The sequence below is a fragment of the Callithrix jacchus genome, chromosome 13 (assembly GCF_049354715.1).
Source record: "Callithrix jacchus isolate 240 chromosome 13, calJac240_pri, whole genome shotgun sequence".
Classification (NCBI taxonomy): Eukaryota; Metazoa; Chordata; class Mammalia; order Primates; family Cebidae; genus Callithrix; species Callithrix jacchus.
In genome coordinates, this window is record NC_133514.1 from 90,127,966 (window position 1) to 90,148,221 (window position 20,256).

General features: G+C 42.5%; 1 protein-coding gene across 8 annotated transcripts in view; it reads left to right on the forward strand.

Moving 5' to 3' along the window:
• KATNAL2 (katanin catalytic subunit A1 like 2) overlaps positions 1-17,254 on the forward strand; it is a 113,006-nt gene extending 95,752 nt beyond the window's left edge. For 7 of the 8 annotated variants that reach the window (XM_054244161.2, XM_078348088.1, XM_078348089.1 and 4 more), the window contains 3 exons: positions 15,172-15,334; positions 16,183-16,285; positions 16,800-17,254. In XM_054244161.2, coding sequence (XP_054100136.2) covers positions 15,172-15,334; positions 16,183-16,285; positions 16,800-16,939 — 406 coding nt within the window. In that variant the 3' untranslated portion in view covers positions 16,940-17,254. Of the gene's footprint in view, positions 1-8,376; positions 8,515-15,171; positions 15,335-16,182; positions 16,286-16,799 lie in introns of those variants that run through there. The other variant, XM_078348090.1, reaches the window with a different exon arrangement.
• The last annotated feature ends 3,002 nt before the right edge of the window (positions 17,255-20,256 follow it).

Genomic DNA, 20,256 nt, shown 5'->3' on the forward strand with positions numbered 1-20,256 from the left:
GAGCTGTCAGTCGGTAGTGGCTCACCTGTGCCGTTGCCTGGTGACTTGAACTTACTTTTTCAGCCAAATTCGAAACCTGCAAGGGGCAACTGCTAACAGGAATGTCTTTGTGTTATCTATGTTAACCCAATCCCCATATGAACCCTCTCCTGCTGGTGTAACATTTCTATAGCAATGCATGCATGTGATTGGAGGGATCAACAGATGTGACCCTTGTTCTTTCCATAGTAACCATGTGCATTTCTGGGCTTCAGGGAGAAACTGTGCTCGCTGAGGTCAGGCCTTGTAGCCTTGACTGTGCCCTGACTAGATCAACATTTTTCCAAAAACAGTCTGTCACAGGTCAGCAAGGATTGTGCAAAAAATGAAAGGGAGGGAGGAAGGAAAGAGGAAGGAAGGAAGGAAGGAGGGAGGGAGGGAGGGAGGGAGGGAGGGAGGGAGGGAGGGAGGGAGGGAAGGAAGGAAGGAAGGAAGGAAGGAAGGAAGGAAGGAAGGAAGGAAGGAAGGAAGGAAGGAAGGAACTGTGGTTCCACCTCTGGGCTTTTGCAGTCACCTGCGTCTAGAATCTGGAAAGCAGTGGCACCCCCATCCCGTTCCCCTTCGGATATCTGCAGGGCTTTGTTGGTTACCTTCAGGTGTCTGCTCTGATGTCATCCGCTCAGCATTCCATTTAGAATTAAAGCCCCAGCTTCCTATGCTGCGCTGTTGCCTTGTTTTTTATGTGCTGTCACCAGAAGTGATGCTTATTTGGAATTAATGGCGCTTAACGTTTACAGCCCCTTGATTTCCTCGGACTCTTCCTTGGCTCATGGAGAGTCCCCAGCAATGTCCTCATGGCCCTTTGTTTTTGTAAAATTTGTGAATAGTTTTATTGCCGGAACTGCTTTTACAAAAATTATACAGTGAAAAGATTATGGCAGTGAAAGAGATCTGACCTAACCAACCTCCATCTTGCCTTTAATCATTCCTGGGCTCAAGCCAAGCTAACTTTGGGAGACATGTAGTTTATAGCATAAATGATAATAACCCTTTTTGAAAACTATATGGCCTTCCTAAAGGTAATGGAAGACCACCAGGTTAGGAGGATGAGAGGCGCCTAATGTTGGTTAAGTTGTTACCAGCCATTATTCTGAAGGTCACAAAATCTGCAACTTCCCCAGTTACTCCTGCAGATAACATCACTATTGTGGAACCTAAAATTGGCCTTTAGAGATATCTTTTAAGGTTTGTGCATTTCTGACAACCCATGGCTCCACCTGGACTCACCAGCCAGTCCTGTGGCTGCCCCCAGAAGAGGACCACTTTCCACACTGCCATTCACTTGCCCACCAAACTATCCTAGAAAAACCCTAGCCTCCGAATATTTGGGGAGATGAATTTGAGTAATGACTCCATTTACCATGCTGCGTGGCCAGCCTTGTGTTTATTCAACTCTTTTTTTAATTGCAAAAAAAAATAAATAAATAAAAGATGCTACTGCAGGTTGGGCACAGTGGCTTATGCTTATAATCCCAGTGTTTTCTGAGACTGAGGCAGGAGGATTGCTTGAGGCCAGCCTGGACAACATAGCAAAGGCTCATCTCTACAAAAAAAATTGCTAAAAAATTAGCCAGGCATGGTGGTGCGTGCCTGTAGTTCCAGCCACTCAGGAGGCTGAGGCAGGAGGATAGCTTGAGCCAGGAGTTCAAGGCCACAGTGAGCTATGATCACACCACTGCACTCCAGCCCAGGCAACAGAGTTGCAACACCCCGTCTCTTAAAAAAAAAAAAAAAAAAAAAGATGCTACTGTGCTTTGTGACTCTCTGTGAAAAGTAAGATAGAGAAGCACTTTCACACTTAATCTGAGCCCATTCCTTTCCTCAAGGAGCATCTCGCATCGCATAAGACCAGCGTTCCATCTGAAAACCTTTTGGAAGACAGTTTATATTACCTCACGCTGATCTGATGAATGCATCCTTCACTGCAGTTGCATTCAGTCCTACCTGTATGCTTTTCATCTTTAATAATATTTTTGTGCCTACTAGTGGTCAAATCATTTTGCTTGGAATTACTTCCATACAAAACGTCACTATCACACGCAGTATCAAGTCCATGATCTTCCATGTATGTTTTCCAGGTGGAACCGGAACGACCAGGAAAGATGGTCGTTTTGGTTTCACCTGGAAAACATACATACCAGGATTTGGTAGGTCCAGCGGGGCGGGCACGTGATGACTAGCAGGAGGTTACTAAGCAGTAACTTTGTTCTTGCTTCGTCCACACCTTACTCGTTTGTTTGATCTCATCAGACAAAAATAACTTTCAAACGGGATATTCTGGCATTACCTTTTCTTCTTAATAGGGTGAAGGCTGACATGTGAATCAAAGGTTTCAAATCAAATTTAAAACATTACAAAATTACTGTAACCATTTTGTAGAAAAATTGAGAGCTAGAAAAAAATATTTCTGATTTCACCACTGTGATGCAAGTATTGCCGTCTTTGTGTGAACCCTGCCGGTGAAAACGGTTTAGTTCTTTATCATCTTTTGCTTCCATATCCTCCTCTGGGGATTTTGTTGTTGTTGTTGTTGTTCCCAAGAGAAAAACAGTTTTCAGTCTTTTGGTTATTTAGAAAAGTAAAACTTGTTTATTATAACAATCATATTTTATATGCTTTATTATTTTTTGAAAGTGAATAGTCTTTCCATTTCCAAAGACATGGAATCAACCTAAATGCCCATCAGTGATAGAGCATATAAAGAAAATGTGGTAAATATACACCATTAATACTATTCAGCCATAAAAAGAATGAGATCATGTCTTTTGTTGGAACATGGTTGGAGCTGAAGGCCATCATCCATAGCAAACTAACACAGGAACAGAAAACCAAATACCGCATGTTTTCACTAATAAGTGAGATTAGAACACCTGAACACAAAAAAGGGAACAACAGACACAGGTCTATTTGAGGGTTGGGGGTGGGAGGAGAGAGAGGATGAGAAAAGATAACTATTAGGTACTGGGCTTTGTACCTAAGTGATGAAATAATCTGTACAACCAATCTCCATGATATAAGTTTACCTATATAATGAACCTGCACATATACCCCTGAACCTAAAACAAAAGTTAAAAAAAGTGAATAGTCCTCTGTGACTATACCCTGGGAAATGGTGTCTCTCCAGACTCTTTTACTTGTGTGTGTGTTTAGAGCACACACACAACAACAAAAATGTGTTGTCCTGTAGATAGAAATCGTATTTGTTCTATGGCCTGTTTTTTTCCCTTTGTTTAATCTATTGTGGACAACTTTGAAAATCTGCCTAATCCCACATAAAACCACTTTGTATGTGTGTACCATAGTTGATTTGACTTTTCTTTTTCTTGAATGTTTTTAATCTGGTGCCAGCCTGTGTCTTTAGCTAGAATAGGGCAGGTATTATCAAAAAGCTTTTCTGTTCTGGTAGACTGCCTTTCTTCAGTCCTTTGGCTACCGAGGCTTGTCATGGGGTGTTTGAATCTGTGCATGTTAGCAGTTCTGAATTGCAGGCTTGGCCTGAATTCTATTGGGATAGGTGGGAAGTAAAGAGAAAACCCAGGGAACTCACTGCCACGCCATTCCTCAAGTCCCGAGGTCCCTAGCTAGCCAGTCCTCATCTTCCCACAATTCAGTGTCTCTCCATGTTTATTTCTTGTATTATATCTTAGTTGTAAGATTTTTAGTTGTAAGAGGGTGAAGTAGAGAAGAATGGACTACTCCCTCTTGGCCAAAGGGAAAGTCTTATTTATGTATTTGTCCATAAACATAATTTATATTACACTCTCTGTCAGTAGAGTCTATTTATGTTGTTAGTTTTTTTCTGCCAGCTCTCATTTATGATGGTTTATTATGTGTTTTGTAATTTTATGTTATTTATTTATTTACTTATTCATTCATTTTTGAGAGGGTGTCTCACTCTATTACCCAGACTGGAGAGCAGTGCTGCAATCTCAGCTCACTGCCACCTTCGCCTCCCAGGCTCAAGTGATCCTCTTACCTCAGGGACCACAGATAGGTGCCACCATGCCTGGCTAGTGTTCTGTAATTTTAGATTGTGAGCTTAATTTAATGAAGTGGTCTCTATCTGTGAGATTATTGCATGTGTCTTTCCAGAGAATATTTGTTTTACTGTGTCAGTCTTTAGACCACTTTAAGCTAATTTCCCCATTCAGTATTTTACAGACCATGCCAACAAGAGCAGATCTGTGGTCCTAACTTACCAGTGAACACTTTCTCTCACCCCAAAGTACAAGACAGACAGATTTCCCTGGTACCTTCCATTGCTAATGGGGAGATTTCCTAATTGACCCTTTGATAGTAGACATGTGCCCTTCAGCAATACTGAGTTTTTACTTTGTGTACTTGATGCCACCTCCCATCTTGCATGGCCCGAGACCTTCTATGCCATTCCACGTGTAGCCTTTAAAGCTCAAACCTTTGTGTAACCAAGAGACAAACACTCCTAATTAGCCATAGCTTCAACTTTCATTTTCAGCTTCCTTTTTACTTTTGGCCCTTGAGAATTTTGGCCCTCTCCTTGAGGGCTCAATTGTGCATTCAAAAGGTATTTCCTATAATTAATTGAGCTTTTTAAGGGACTTTATAACAAGAGAAACTAGTTTGTCTTTTTTGCTGGAAACAGAGCCAGCCTTCCTATTTTTTTCCTCTCAATTTTGGTAATATATTTTCTGGCAAGAGTAATTGAGGAATATATCTTCTTTGTTGATATTGTAGCAATTAGAAGTAATTTTCCTTCTTCATTATAAAGAAATGATGCTCTCAACCCAAACATCAGTAGGACATAAACTGAACTGACAGCTGCAGACTCTCCTGCAGGACCCACTGGCCTCGGGCTTCTGAACTCACTGCTTAGAATGAGAAGTGGGGTCTCTGGAGACCACATCTGTCAGCTGATTTTCAAAAGTACTGCCCAGCCACGTGGGTTCAATGACTCATCCCCTAAACTCATTGTTTCCATTATTTTCACTAAAGATTAAAATATAACATCTTATTTCCATTGCCCAAGTTGATACAGCTTTTCTCTACTGATTAGAACTAATGATTATAAAATGCTAAAATTTTCAACACAGCAGATTCACCTTCATAAATAATTCCTGGATGTTAAGGAAGCAGGCCATTTAACATGAAAGCAGTAGCTCTGAATCTCAAGGTCAGTCATGTGTCCAAGTAGTATTTCTTTAAAAATATATATATTTATTTTGAGACTAGGTTATAAGACTGGCTAATTTTTGTATTTTTGGTAGAGCTGGGGTTTCACCATGTTGCCAAGGCTGGTCTCAAACTCCTGGACTCAAGTGATCCACCTGCCTCGGCCTCTCAAAGTGCTGGGATTACAGGCTTAGCCACCATGTCCAGCCAAAGTAGTAGTTCTTTCTTTCTATTTTCTGAGACAGAGTCGCACTCTGTCCCCAAGGCTGGAGTGCAGTGGCACAATCTTGGCTGATTGCAACCTTCACCTCCCAGGTTCAAGCAATTTTCCTGCCTCAGCCTCCTGAGTAGCTGGGATTACAGTTATCCAACACCATGCCTGGCTCATTTTTGTATAATCAGTAGAGACGGGGTTTCACCATGTTAGTTAGGCTGGTCTCAAACTCCTGACCTCAGGTGATAATGCCCCCCTCGGCCTCCCGAAGTGCTGGGATTACAGGCTTGAGCCACCATGCCTGGCCCTAAATAATATATCTTGAACACCTGTTGAGTATTTATTCTGTGTGATGGAGGGAAGAGGAATCCATGTCATATGGTCCATAATCTTTGGCCTCTGGAAACTGACAATCTGATTGAACAATCAATGGGAAGAAACACAAATAACTATGAGGTGGAGATACAGCCAGCACCATGTGAGTGGTACAGACAATAATAAGTAGAACAAAATTATACAAGGGAAAGAGGCAATTTCTGATGACATATAGTTTTAAAAGCCTTTATGAGGTAAAAGACTCCACTTTTGATAGACAAAGTGAAAGTTCCACATAAGGAAAATGGCCTGAGTAGAAACTGAGAACTAGGATGGCAAAAAGTGGATGAACTGCAAATGGGGGACAGCTGATGCTAGGCTCACTGTGGAAGACAAAGTACCCTTGAATGCTTAGTCATTGGCTCCCTATAACAACCACAGAATCTTAATAAATATGAATATTAATCTGCTTTTCCAGAGTTGTCCTGACCGCTTAGTTCATGGTGTACACAGACATGCTGCAAAGACTTTGCTTTTAAAACTGAAGGCTGCTTTCTCTTATCATGCTGATAATTTAATACATTTTAACTAGTGAAGGAATAAACTGGAATTATGTTGCTTCCGCATTCTGTAAAATTTGGAATGATCTCTGTCCCAGGAACCCTGGTTTAACAGTGGAGACAGGACAAGGGACTTAGGAAGGTACCTGAGGGTTGACACAGGTGCTCAGGTGATCGGGTGCAAGGCCTTGGAGCCTGATGTAAACTGTGGAAGTGGCCAATGGGTGCTGCACCTTTTATCCAGCAGTGGACATGGGTCCAGTGATGGGACCCTGAGGTCTGTAAGCCTTTGCTGCACTTCAGACTTGCTGTGCACCAGCAGCTCACTCTTGCTGGTGGTTTTGACCTTCAAGGTGATAGAAGTACCAGCAAAACAAAAGAAGGAGACATTAAAACAGAGGAACTAGGTTCAAAACTCTAAGTGCAGGGGCTGAGAGGAGTGCTTTCTGGTTCCCACAGGTTACATTTTTTTATATAAATATATTGGCATAAAGAATGATTCCTGGGTACATTCCATTTGTCCTTCGTTTCCTCCCTCATATGATTATATGATTATTGATGTCATGAAAAGTGCATCTATCAGGCCTGGCTGTCAGAGAGAGTTGCACTTATTCTGCGCCCACAAGCAGTTTTGAGGTGAATCTCTTGCTTTAGGGCATTAGCTGATCAATACAGACCTCTGTAATGAGGGATTGTTTTCCACACCATCTGCATGACTCCATTTTCCTAGGGCATTCTGGAGGGTTCTGGGCTTCCTTTAGACAGGAAGTCACTCTGGATGGGATGGGGACAGCAGGAAGAAGGAACCCCTATGAAAGAATCTTTCTTCTTTAGCAGTCTGTCTCTCAGAAGCGAGCAGCTGATCCAAAGGAAAGGGCTTGGAAAAAAATACAGCAACTGCTCATCATCCCTTGCTCTGCTATTTCTGGGGGCTTATTTTCTCTTCCCTTGGGGTTTTCAGTCTGATATCACCTCTTATTTTGTCTTTGAAATTTATAGGATCAATGATCCCACAGGCCACGGCTCAACCCTCCGTATTACTGTCTTTAATTACATATAAGGAAGAGGGTGTCTTATTTGTTTCTGTGTATTGGAGGCATAGCAGTAACAATACACATGGCAGGTGGTAAATACTGCTGAATGGCACTGAATTCCTAAGTTATAAATGTAATGACTGGGAGTCACTGCACCCAATCTCCCGGATGGGTGCAGTGGCTCATGCCTGTAATCTCAGCACTTTGGGAGCTGAGGTGGGCAAATCACTTGAGGTCAGGAGTTTCAGACCAGCCCGGCCAACATGGTGAAACCCTGTTTCTACTAAAAATAAAAAAAAAAGCCCAGTATGGTGGCACATGCCTGTAATCCTGGCTACTCAGGAGGCTGAGGTGGGAGAATCACCTGAACCTAGGAGTTGGAGGTTGCAGTGAGCTGAGATCACGCCACTGCACTGCAGGCTGGGTGACAGAGTGAAACTCAATCTCAAAAAAAAAAAAAAAAAAAAAAAAAAGAATCTCCCTTCCCTTCTCTCCTTTTCATCTCCCCCATCGCTTCGCCTTTTCCTCCCACTAATTCAGTTACAACTCTCTGCTAACTGTCTAGATGGACTCTTGATATATTGAGACATGTCAGGCATTCTATGAGTTTCATCTCCTTGGAGAGAAGGCTGGTAAGAGCCTTCTTACCAGCTCCAGGCTGACTTGCTTGTCCTGCACCCAGTCCATAGCAGAAACCCTGGGATTCCCTCCTGGAGGGCCCTTCACTCTGTGTTGGAGCTTCTGTTTCTTGAATCCCTTATAGCCCTTTGGTTTGGTTTACTCTCTTCCTTTGGAGAGAATCCCCCAATGTTCCTGATAAAGGGTACATGGGAGGAATAAGGTTTTAGGGCTTGCATGTTGAAAATATCTTTATCCCCCAACTTAACTGATGTCTTCATCAAGAGATAGATTTCTATGCTAGAAATTATTTCTCATCTGAATTCTGAAGGCAGTGTTCTATTTTCTTTGAATGTCTCACACTGCTGTTGAGAAGTCTTATTGATCTATTGTACGTAACCGGTTTTTTTCCTCTGGAAGTTTTTATGATCCTTTCTTTGTTCTCCAGGTTCTGAAATTTTACCACGATGTGACTTGGGAGTCCACAGGCTCAGGGACTCACTGAGTTAAATCTTCGTGCCTGCCTCACAGGGTTGTTTTGAGAACTAAATGAATTAATGTCTGTAACATGCTTGAGACATTGCCTGCCACTTAGTAAGTACTAGTTAAGCATTTGCTTTTATTAATATTTCACATACAGAAAATTATTTCTTAGAGTTCTGGAAAGTTTTCTTAAATCATTTCTTTGATATCCTCCCTTCTGTTTTCTCAGTTCTTTCTTTTTAAATCTCCTATTGTCTGTTGACTCTCCTGTAATAATGTTCTCATTTAAAAATTTAAAAAAACATTTCTGTTTTCTCCAAGATTCTTTATTTTTTCTCCCATTTATTTGTTTTGGGCTCTGTCTTTAAGTTAGAGGAGTTTCATGGATGTAGATCTTGGCTGCCTAATGTTTGGGAAGGGGATTAACAAAACCCACAGGAAGCTCTGTGCATGTGAGAAAGGCTTGCCAACTGTGGGCTCCATGTATTGAGATTTGACTGGGTTATTGTGTTTAGGAACTCCCAGTATCAATGTCCTTAGGTCTTTCTGTTTGGCTGGTCAGATTGCCAAGTGACGATTCTTGCAATCTCCTGCCTGGAGGGCAAGAGTTTGGCTGCTAATAGTCTAGAGATAGTCGGTATATCATTGCTTCAATACAGTCCACTATTTTTTCTTTTTCTTTCTTTCTTTCTTTCTCTTTCTTTTTTCTTTCTTTCTTTCTTTTTTTTTTTTTTTAGATGGAGTTTAGCTCTTGTTACCCAGGCTGGAGTGCAATGGCGCGATCTCGGCTCACCGCAACCTCCGCCTCCTGGGTTCAAGCAATTCTCCTGCCTCAGCCTCCCGAGTAGCTGGGACTACAGGTGCACACCACCATGCCCAGCTAATTTTTGTATTTTTAGTAGAGACGGGGTTTCACCATGTTGACCAGGATGGTCTCGATCTCTTGACCTCGTGATTAACCCGCCTCGGCCTCCCAAAGTGCTGGGATTACAGGCGTGAGTCACCGTGCCCAGCTCAGTCCACTATTTTCAACTGAGCCTGGTGTTTAGCCTGGAGACCCTCCATTTTACCCTCTGCCAGGGTATGAGAGAGGCAACTCCCCTGCTATTGGAGGTGGAGAAAAAAATCTGTTGTCTAACTTTTTTTATACAAACTGGTACTCAAACCCTTTTTTTTTTGAGACGGAGTTTCGCTGTTGTTACCCAGACTGGAGTGCAATGGCACGATCTCGGCTCACCGCAACCTCCGCCTTCTGGGTTCAAGCAATTCTCCTGCCTCAGCCTCCCGAGTAGCTGGAACTACAGGCGCGCACCACCATGCCCAGCTAATTTTTTGTATTTTTGTTTAGTAGAGACGGGGTTTTACCTTGTTGACCAGGACGGTCGCGATCTCTTGACCTCGTGATCCACCCGCCTCTGCATCCCAAAGTGCTGGGATTACAGGCATGAGCCACCGCGCCCGGCCCAAACCCCCTGTTTTCAACTGACCCTCACCCTCACCTCTAAAAGTAGAAGATACTGCCAAGTCTGTTGTGGATTCTGTGGCTCAGATTGTTTCCTGGCTTTCTTTACTGCTGACGTAGAAAGCAGCTTCTCAGTTCCACTGTTTCTTTTCCTCATCATTATGCTTCCTAGCTTTCAAATCTTTGGTTCAATCAGTTCTTCTCCAATTCTCTTTGCTTTTGTGGTTTATGCCATTAAAAAACTCTTTCGGTGGTGCTTAGGAGGAAGCCGAGGTGATTGTGTTTATCCCCTAATTTAAGTGCAGTCTTAGTTAATTTAAAGTCATCAACAATGAAGTGTAACATGGTTTGCTGGTCCCCACCCAAAATCTCATCTTCAATTATAATCCTCATAATCCCCATGTGTCAAGGACTGGGCCAGGTGGAGATAATTGAATCATGATGGTGGTTTCCCCCATGCTGTTCTCATGCTAGTGAGTTCTCCTGCCATCTCACTGCGCCTTGATGGTTTTGTAAGCGCCTGGCATTTCCCCTGCTTGCACTCACTCTGTCCTGTCACCCTATAAAGAAAGTGCCCGTTTCTCTCTTTTGCCTTTCACCATGATTGTAAGTTTCTTGAGGCCTCCCCAGCCATGTGGAACTGTGAGTCAGTTAAACCTCTTTCCTTCATAAATTACCCATTCTCGGGTATTTCTTCATAGCAGTATGAGAATGGACTAATACAGTATTTTTATTTCCACCTTAGTAATGCAGACAGCCTTCTGTTGGAACATCCTTGGGTATGAAGGACAATGTATTTTTGTGGCTTATATGCAGGGGTGATATTCAAAATATTGAACAACTGGTGTGGTGTGGGTGCTGAACAATCGAGAGAAACAGCATCACTCTTGCTGCCTTCAGGCTGCATATTATTGCTGAGTATGAACCAGGAAGAAAGCATGTGAAGCAAAGATGAGCGCATCCTGAATTGGAGATCTAGGCAAAGTTCTGCCGTGAAGCATGGTTTTTTCTTTTCCTTGACCCTGTGCCTTGAATATAAATGTGTCTTGAGAGGGGGAATGATTGCGCAAGGCAAGAGGTGGCTGCTGAGTCTCTGATGTGAGATGAATGTCAACAGGGTGAGACTGATAAAGAACAAAGCAAGTGCAAAAAGAAATAGGTCGTTGTTACTGTCGGTAAGGCACCTCTGGACTATGGATTCTCAGCTCAGGGTTAGACGAACAATAGGAAAGAAAAAGGCACACTCTTTAAAGAAATCTAGATGCTGTAATTTAGGGTTCAGATATGTTCCCTGAAAGTATGTTTTCAATTTAAAAAGAAATATTGTAACATAGATTCAGAGTGAGAATAAGAAAAAGTGGGAGGACAGTTTAGACATTCTCAGTATTTTTTTGAATGAGAAATACCTGGTGATGATGTTTTCATTGTTGTTCTTTTTTAACAAAAGAAAATTTTGAAATTAAATTTTATTTTATTAAAAAAATTTATTTCTGTCACTCAGGCTGGCATGCAGTGGTGTGATCTTGGCTCACTGCAGCCTCGGCCTCCTGGGCTCAGGTGATTCTCCCACCTCAGCCTCCCAAGTAGCTGAGCCTATAGGCAGGCATCATCACACCCAGCTAATTTTACTTATATTGTGTAGAGATGGAGTCTCACTATGTTGCCCAGTTTAGTCAGTGAATCTCCTCCCTCAGCTTCTCCAAGGGCTGGGATTACAGGATCAAATAGTTAACAGACTCACACTCAGGATGATCTACTGGTAATAGGAATGGTAATTTAGAGTAACCAAATAGCCTCAGCTGATGAGGGAAAGCTCTGCTTTACATAATAGTGCCATGTAACTTCATAATAAATCCAAATAATATATTTGGAATGAAAAATCCAGGCTGGGTGTGGTGGCTCACACCTGTAATCCTAGCACTTTGGGAGGCTGAGGTAGGTGTCTGCTTGAGCACAGGAGTTCAAGACCAGCCTGGATAACATGGTGAAACTGCGTCTGAAAAAATATAAAAATTTTGTATTTTTTGGAACTACAGGGCTCACACCTGTAGTTCCAGCTACTTTGGGGGCTGAGGAAGAAGGATCGCTTGAGCCCAGGAGGTGGAGGTTGCAGTGAGCTGAGATGGCACCACTGCACTCCAGCCAGGGTGACAGAGGAAGACCCTGGCTGAAAAAAACAAAAAACAAAAAACAAACCAAGTATGTGTGTATGTTGTGTTTGTGTGTTTAATCAGCATTTGCAACCTCCAGTGAAATAATTGATTCAGACAAAGATCATTAATAGATGCTAAAACCATTAGTTGAAAGGGTGTAGGGAATTGGGCATTCCCGTGGTGCCAAAGTATTGTACATAAAATACTGCTTGCTGAAAGATGTTTTTCTTTACAATGAAGAGTTCCATGGCCACTATAAAATCAAACACCATACCAACAGTGAGACACACAGACATGTGGATCCTGATGAATATGAAATCACAACATCATCTATGCAATATGCTTGCCAAAAAATATTTACCCTGAATCTCATTAAGCTTTTAGAACTAACCTCCCTCTTAGGGAATAGAGGAACCAGTTACCTGATATCACAAGGAAAGCATCAGACAAATTCAGAATATGGGACATTCTCCAGCTGACCCTGTGTTTTCAAAAAGGGTCTAGGGCAAGTAAGTGGCCTAGATTAAAAGAAATTTAAGAGACATAACCATACATAATGCATATTTACTGGACTTTGTCAGAAAATGAAAGATATTTGGGGGATGGATAATTTTATTTTTTTAACTTGTATTTAAGCTCAGGGGTATATGTACAGGTTTGTTGTATAGGTGAATTTGTGTCGTAGGGGTTTGTTGTACAGATTATTTCATCACCCAGGTATTAAGTATAGTACCTGTTAGTTATTTTTCCTGATCCTATCCCTCCTCCCACCTTCCACCTTGATTGGAGAAATCTGAATATAGACTGAGCACTAGACACATTACAGAATCAGTTTTGCCAAGTGTCATGATGATAATTGTGGCCAAGTAAGCAAATGTCCTTCTCTGGAAATGCATACTAAAATATTTAGGGATGAAGTTTCGTGAAATAAATTACTTTGAAATAATTTAGCCAGAATAGGTAAATAAAGAGATATGAAGCAGATACGGCAGAATGTGAACTGCTGTTGAATCAAGATGGTAGGTATATGGATGTTCAATTGTTTTATTCTACTTCTATGTTTGTTTGAAATTTTTATATTAAGAAGTGTATTAGTCCATTTTCACACTGCTAAAGAAGACATACCCAAGACTGGGAAGAAAAAATTAATTGGACTTACAGTTCCACATGGATAAGGAGGCCTCAGAATCATGTGGGAGGCAAAAGGCACTTCTTACACGGTGGTGGCAAGAGAAAATTAGGAAGATGCAAAAAGCGTATGCCCCTGATAAACCCATCAGCTCTCGTGAGACTTATTCACTACCATGAGAACAGCATACATGGGAGAAAGTGCCCCCATGATTCAAATTAGGCACATGTAGGTCAAAGCCTTCTGCCAAGGCTTGGGGCTTATACCCTCTGAAGCCATCACCTGAGCTCTAAGTTGGCCCCTTTTAACCATGGCTGGAGTGGCTGGGATGTAGGGCACCAAGTCCCTCAATTGCACACAGCATGGAGACCCTGGGCTCGGTGGCCCACGAAACCAATCTTTCCTCCTAGACCTCTGGGTCTGTGATGGGAGAGGCTGCCACAAAGTTCTCTGCCATGCCCTGGAGACATTTTCCTCATAGTCTTGGGGATTAATATTCAGACCCTCATTTCCTATGCAAATATCTGCAGCTGGCTTGAATTTCTCCTCAGAAAATGGGATTTTCTTTTCTATCACATTGTCAGGTTGCAAATTTTCTGAACCTTTATGCTCTGCTTCTTTTTAAAAACTGAATACCTTTAACAGCACTCAGGTCACATCTTGAATGCTTTGCTACTTAAAAATTTCTTCCACCAGTACCCTATAACATCTCTCTCAAGTTCAAATTTCCACAAATCTCTAGGGCAGGGGCAAAACGTCATCAGTTTCTTTGCTAAAACATAACAAGAGTCACCTGTCCTCCAGTTGGCAAAAAGTTCTTCATCTCCATCTGAGACCACCTCAGCCTTGATTTCACTGTCTATGTCACTATCAGGCTTTTGGTCAAAGCCACTCAACAAGTCTCTAGGAAGTTTCAAACTTTCCCACATTTTTCTGTCTTCTAAGCCCTCCAAACTGTTCCAGCCTCTGCTTGTTACCCAGTTCCAAAGTCGCTTCCACATTTTTGGGTATCTTTACAGCAACACATCACTCTACTGGTGCCAATTTACTGTATTAGTCTGTTTTCACACTGCTGATAAAGACATACCCGAGACTGGGAAGGAAAAAAGTTTAATTGGACTTACAGTTCCACATGGATGGGGAGGCCTCAGAATCATGGCAGGAGGCAAAAGGCACTTCTTACATGGTAGTGGCAAGAGAAAATGAGGAAGATGCAAAAGCGGAAACCGCTGATAAAACCATCAGATCTTATGAGACTTATTTACTACCATGAGAAGAGTATGGGGGAAACTTTCCCCATGATTCAAATTATCTCCCACTGGATCCCTCCCACAACACGTGGGAATCACGGAGTACAATTCAAGATGAGATTTGGGTAGGGACACAGAGCCAAACCATACCAAGAAGTTTAAGGAAATGGCCAGGAGATAAAAGATTACAGAAATTTGGCCTGACAGTTTGGGAGGAGCAAAAGTGAGTGTCTGAAAGAGCCGTATTTGCATTGGGCACCCGGGCAGGGCCATTGGTGCTAAGTTCACCAATGTAATGAAGTGAGGAGGTCATTCACTCCAGAAGGACTGAGAGTTTTGGAAGAATTAATGTACTTAGAGTGCCCAAGTTATTGTCAGCCATAATTTACTCACTGGCAAGATCAGATTGAATAATTCATGTTATAGCTGCAATGAGAATACTCATGATTGTGGTTGTTAGTTGGGTTTTGTACCCCAAATTAAGCCACCTAAAATTACGTACTTTTCATTAGGAGTTTTTGAGGGAGGATATGTTTTCTTTCCTTCCTTCCATTCATCTTTCTTTCCTTCCCTCCCTCACTTCTCTTTTTCTCTTTCACCAATTCTTTCTCCAAATAATATTAATTGTCCCCTCCACTCAGGCATAGATGTAGAGTGACAGAATGCAGAACTGCTTCTTGCAATGCTAAATTGTTCTTAAAGTACAGTTATTACTCAGGAAGTGTGTTTGCAGCCCTGTCGAGCTCCATTTCTGGTGTCGTTTCAGGGAGCTGGACTGTGCCATGTTACGCCGCCTGGAGAAGAGGATTCTGGTCGATCTCCCCAGCCAGGAAGCCAGGCAGGCCATGATCCACCACTGGCTGCCCCCTGTGAGCAAGAGCAGGGCCTTAGAACTGCGCACAGAGCTGGAGTACAGTTTGCTGAGCCAGGTCAGCTGCCCTGGAGAGGGGCACGTGTAGGTCAAAGGCCCACACATGGCCATCTTGTAGACCAGGTCTTCCCATGAGCCACTAGGAGCTTGAGACACTTAGAAAAGATCCAAGCTGCCCCGTAATGCAATGGGCCTCTTCATGGAATAATATGCTCCTTGTCACTTAAAAATATTCAGAGAGGGAGAAACAATGTAAGGCAGTAGAAACAGCATAGGGTTTAGACTCAGAGGACCTATGGTCAGATCCTGGCCCTGCTGCTTGTTAGCTGTGTGACCTAAGAGAAGTCACTTACTTTCTGAGCCTCAGTTTCTTCATCTGTAAAATGGGTAGCAGATGAGCCATAAAGAATGGCTGCGATGATTACATAACAGAAAAGCTCCAGGTACATGACTATTATCCCCATTATCACTGGTGTCTATTCCCAGGGTGTTGTAGAAACGTTGCATGCTTTTGGTGAACATTTGAACACCATGTTCTCTGAAGTTCCTAAAAGGCAGGTATGAACTTAGTCACAAGAACAAACATACCTACCAAATTTGACCATCCTTGGATTTGAGCACAGGGGCCCTAATAGGCTAATTTGGGTAGTCTGTTCCTTCACTGGCATCTTATAGCATATTTCGATGGTGTTAGAAAGCCATGCTTGCCCAGCTGCTTAGGTTATCCCAACATGCTAGCAGGGCCTCTTCCTCAAGCAATGTTTATCTGGGAATCTTTTTAGGGTGTTCATGGGTGACAGATACAGAATCTACACAGGGCTTCTGATACTGGGTCCTGCCTATAAGAATGTAATGGCCAGGAGCATTCTGCCCACTGACCAATGGCTGGCTTTGTGGCTGTTTCAGGAGACTGAGGGCTACTCAGGTTCAGACATTAAGCTCGTCTGCAGGGAAGCAGCCATGCGGCCTGTGAGGAAGATCTTCGATGCACTTGAAAATCACCAGTCAGGTATGGTTTGGATCACGGTGAAGGTGTTCTGGGAAATTTGTGTAAAAATCCCACTGTCACCAGCAGATGGAGCCTGGTGCCCGTTCTTGGTGCGTCTTTACACTTGCAACGCGTTTTCTTGGTCACATCATACCTCATGCACTCAACTCATTACTTCCTTGGGTGTTCTAATTCAGTCGACTTTGCTCGCAAATGATAAACTCCTTAGGGCTGAGGCTTTTATTTCTCTGGCACACTGATGTTGGGCAGGGTCCATTTGAGGCACTATATAAATATTAAATAATACTTTGATAACAATACATTTAAGTCACATTTTTTGTCTGGGCCTTAGGGGCTGACTCAGTTGCACATTAAAGAATTTTTCCCCAGCCCTCTTTAGTCTTGCCTTTTGCTGCATTAACCATTAAGAATGCTGCATTATGCATTGTCTTGAAAGAAGGTCTATTAGCATTTCAAGAGCATTGATCACCAAGAGGTCGATTGTTGTGCTGTTACTGTTTTGTTCTTATCCTAGAAAGCAGCAACTTACCAGGGATTCAGTTGGATACAGTAACCACCGCCGACTTTCTGGATGTGCTAACACACACCAAGCCCTCCGCAAAGAATCTGGCTCAGAGATACTCAGCCTGGCAAAGAGAGTTCGAGTCTGTTTGAAATCACATTTACCCTAACCCGGCCACAAAGGCAACCACAAAGGCTTCCTAGTTTATTAGTGTCCATGGGAGAAGAACAAAAGGATTGGAATGAAAAAGAGAAAATTATTTTTAAAGACTGGATTAATTTGGGCCACCGTATTCTTTTGAATAGCTGAGATATATTTATTAATTTACCATTACTGATGTCAGCAAAATATTGAGGGTTTCAATTACACACACACACACACACACACACACACACACACACACACACACAGTATTAGGTTATACAATGGAGATTTTTGACAACTAGACTCCATTAAAGTTTAATGAACAATTTTCTGTAATGTTACTCATTTGTAAATTTTTGAAGAAAAAGATGTACTTAGAAAAGTTGTGTTGACCACACACAGGATGATCCTGAGTTGGGACAGCCAAGAAGCGACAGGCACTGCCCAGCTGACAGTCCCAGGGTAGAGGACAGGAGCAGAGAAGGCAATGTGGTCTGTTTCTCATTCTGGACAATATTCTGAATCTCATCAACTCTCCCTAATTCTGACCCCATTCAGCTTTGTCAGCAGCAAACCCCTCCCAAAGTAGGCCCCACTCAGAAATGTCACTGAGCATTTGGATCCTAGAACTAATAGCCGGGGTGACTACCACACCATCACCACCAGCTGCCAGTTTGACTGTTTTGGGTTCCGGCCCCCAAATAACTTCTTTTCACTCTTCCCATCTCACATTCGGTGTGCTCTGCCCTTCTCTTTCCATTGCCACAGCTTCTCATCAGATCCAAAGCTTAGGATGGAGCACCTGAGCTTCTAGAACACTTGTTCCAAGTCTTCCCTGCTCTTAGGCTCTTCCTCACTCCTTAAGGGGTTATAAACAGCTAGAAGCATCTCTCAGAAATGCACAATCTGAGGCATCTACTTTCACTCCTTGATAAATTTTGACGGCTTCCAGTAAGTAATGCCACTTCTTTCCCCCACTAGAACTTACCTATGGGAAATTACCTTTTTTCTTTCTTGCCTTGTTTTCATCATCCCTGCTGACAGACTCTTCAAGAGAGAAAAACCTTCCAGAAAAAGTGACACTTTGGATAACTAAGTATCCCAAAGGATTTTATGCTTTTAAACAAAACCACTGCATTTTGGGGGGGTATCGATTATTTTGAGATTATCCTCAAATGCCTCATTAAACATAATTTCATGGAAAATGTCAAATTGAAAATACATCTTATTTAACAAATTGGAAATAAAAGATTTCATCTCAGTACATCCTTAAACTTCTTTATGAGCATGAGGCACTACACTATACAGCATCAGTGACATAAAGCATATAGAGTCCCCAGTCCCCAGGTCATGGATCCATAGTACCCGTCTGTGGACAGTTAAGAACTGGGTTGTACAGCAGGAGGTGAGCATTACTGCCTGAGCTCCACCTCCTGACAGAGCAGCGACGGCACTAGATTTTCATAGGACTGTGAACTCTATTGTGAACTGTGCATGTGAGGGATCTAGGTTACGCACTCATGAGAATCTAATGCCTACTGATGTGAGGTGGAATAGTTTCATCCCCAAATCATCCATCCCCGCCCCCCACTCAGGCCCAGTCCGTGGAAAGATTGTCTTCCACGAAACTGTCCCTGGTGCCAAGAAGGTTGGGGATCACTGATCTAGAAGGCTCTCCATCGAATGGCCTCAGACTAATGTACTGCCCAAGTTCTGACGTCTGCTTTGTGGTTTTGGGGGTTTGTTCTTGTCAGGCCATCAGCTGACATTTCTTGTAGCTGCTAGTCCATTCGCTTACAGCCACTACCATTATTTCTAATTTCATAAAATTTCAACTGCTGTTGCTAATTTGCTGTGGTTGGAAAATTGGTGCTGTACGTGTACCCAAGAGTGCGTGGGTAAAGGGACAGGGGAAACGCTTCTGTAGATAGCATGCTTGTGATAATACATTTGGGTCCTTTCTGCTTACTACCCATTCCTGAATGCATTCGGGTTTAGTGCAGTTCTGCCATCCCTCACAGCAAAAACACTTAACCCTTATTCCACTTCCAAAACCCCATATGCAGCCTGTGTGCCTGCCACATCTCCACACCCCCCATTCCCGTTAAATGCCTAGTCCACGGTTTTAACACTTCTACCTCTACATTCAATCACATATTCAATTCTTTCCTTTTTTCCTAAGAAAATTTGTCTTCAAATACTTAGGCATGTGGGTATTTTAGTCATGCATTTACTCTGGTGGCTTTTTTTTTTAAGATGGAGTCTTGCTCTGTCACCCAGACTGGAGTGCAGTGGGGTGATCTCAGCTCACTGCAACCTCTACTTACTGGGTTCAAGCAATTCTCCTGCCTCAGCTTCCTGAGTAGCTGGGATTACAGGCATGTGCCACCACACCGGCTATTTTTTTGTATTTTTATTAGAGATGGGGTTTCACCATTTTAGTCAGGATGGTCTCAATCTGACCTCTTGATCTGCCCACCTCGGCCTCCCAAAGTGCTGGGATTACAGGTGTGACTTCTTTATGTTTTATACATTTATTCTTGCTTTGGATGAAATGAAGTGTAGCTCTTTCATCTCTCTGCCCTTTCCTTACCACATATACATGTCTTTCTCCATCATCTCAAAAAAGTTAAGATTTTAAGTTAACTCAATAATCAGTATTTTTATTAGAACTGTACATTGTTAACTGCAGAGCTAGCTAGTGAACTGGAATTACATTTGCTTTCTTGTTGAATTTTGTCTTTTCTAGAATTAACAACTGCCTTGTTTTTCTGTTTGTTTAACTTTCTAAGTATCTATATCTACATATTTTTTGACAATGTATTTTTAGACCTGTCAGGTACCAATCAACATTCTTTCCCAAATGGTCAAACATACCAGATAAACATTTCACTCCCTGCCTACCCGCTCTGGTCCTTGTGTTCTAAGGGAAAGGGGAGCAGAGAACCATGGCAGAATAAGATGATTTGTACCTAACTCATTTCCAGCCCTGCATCTCACCCTGGCCCACCACCATGCCCACTGTCCCCAAAGCCTTCATTTCCATGGTTCCATTTTTCCAGAGAATAATGGAAAACTTCCATTCACCTGCCTTGGCTAGAAGTTGGCATCTGACTGCTCACGGTGGGGAAGTTTCCTGAGGCTCCAACGTATAACCACTTTCTCATTTTCAATCCTGTCTTGTACCTCACTTCCTCTCTACCTGCTGTCTGCAAGCCTTGAGTCTTTTAGGTTGTTCTACATGATGAATTTTGGCTGTATTTTCTTTGCACTGATTTTGCAAAACATTCCAACCAGTTTCCACCTTTCAGATTATCGTACCTTT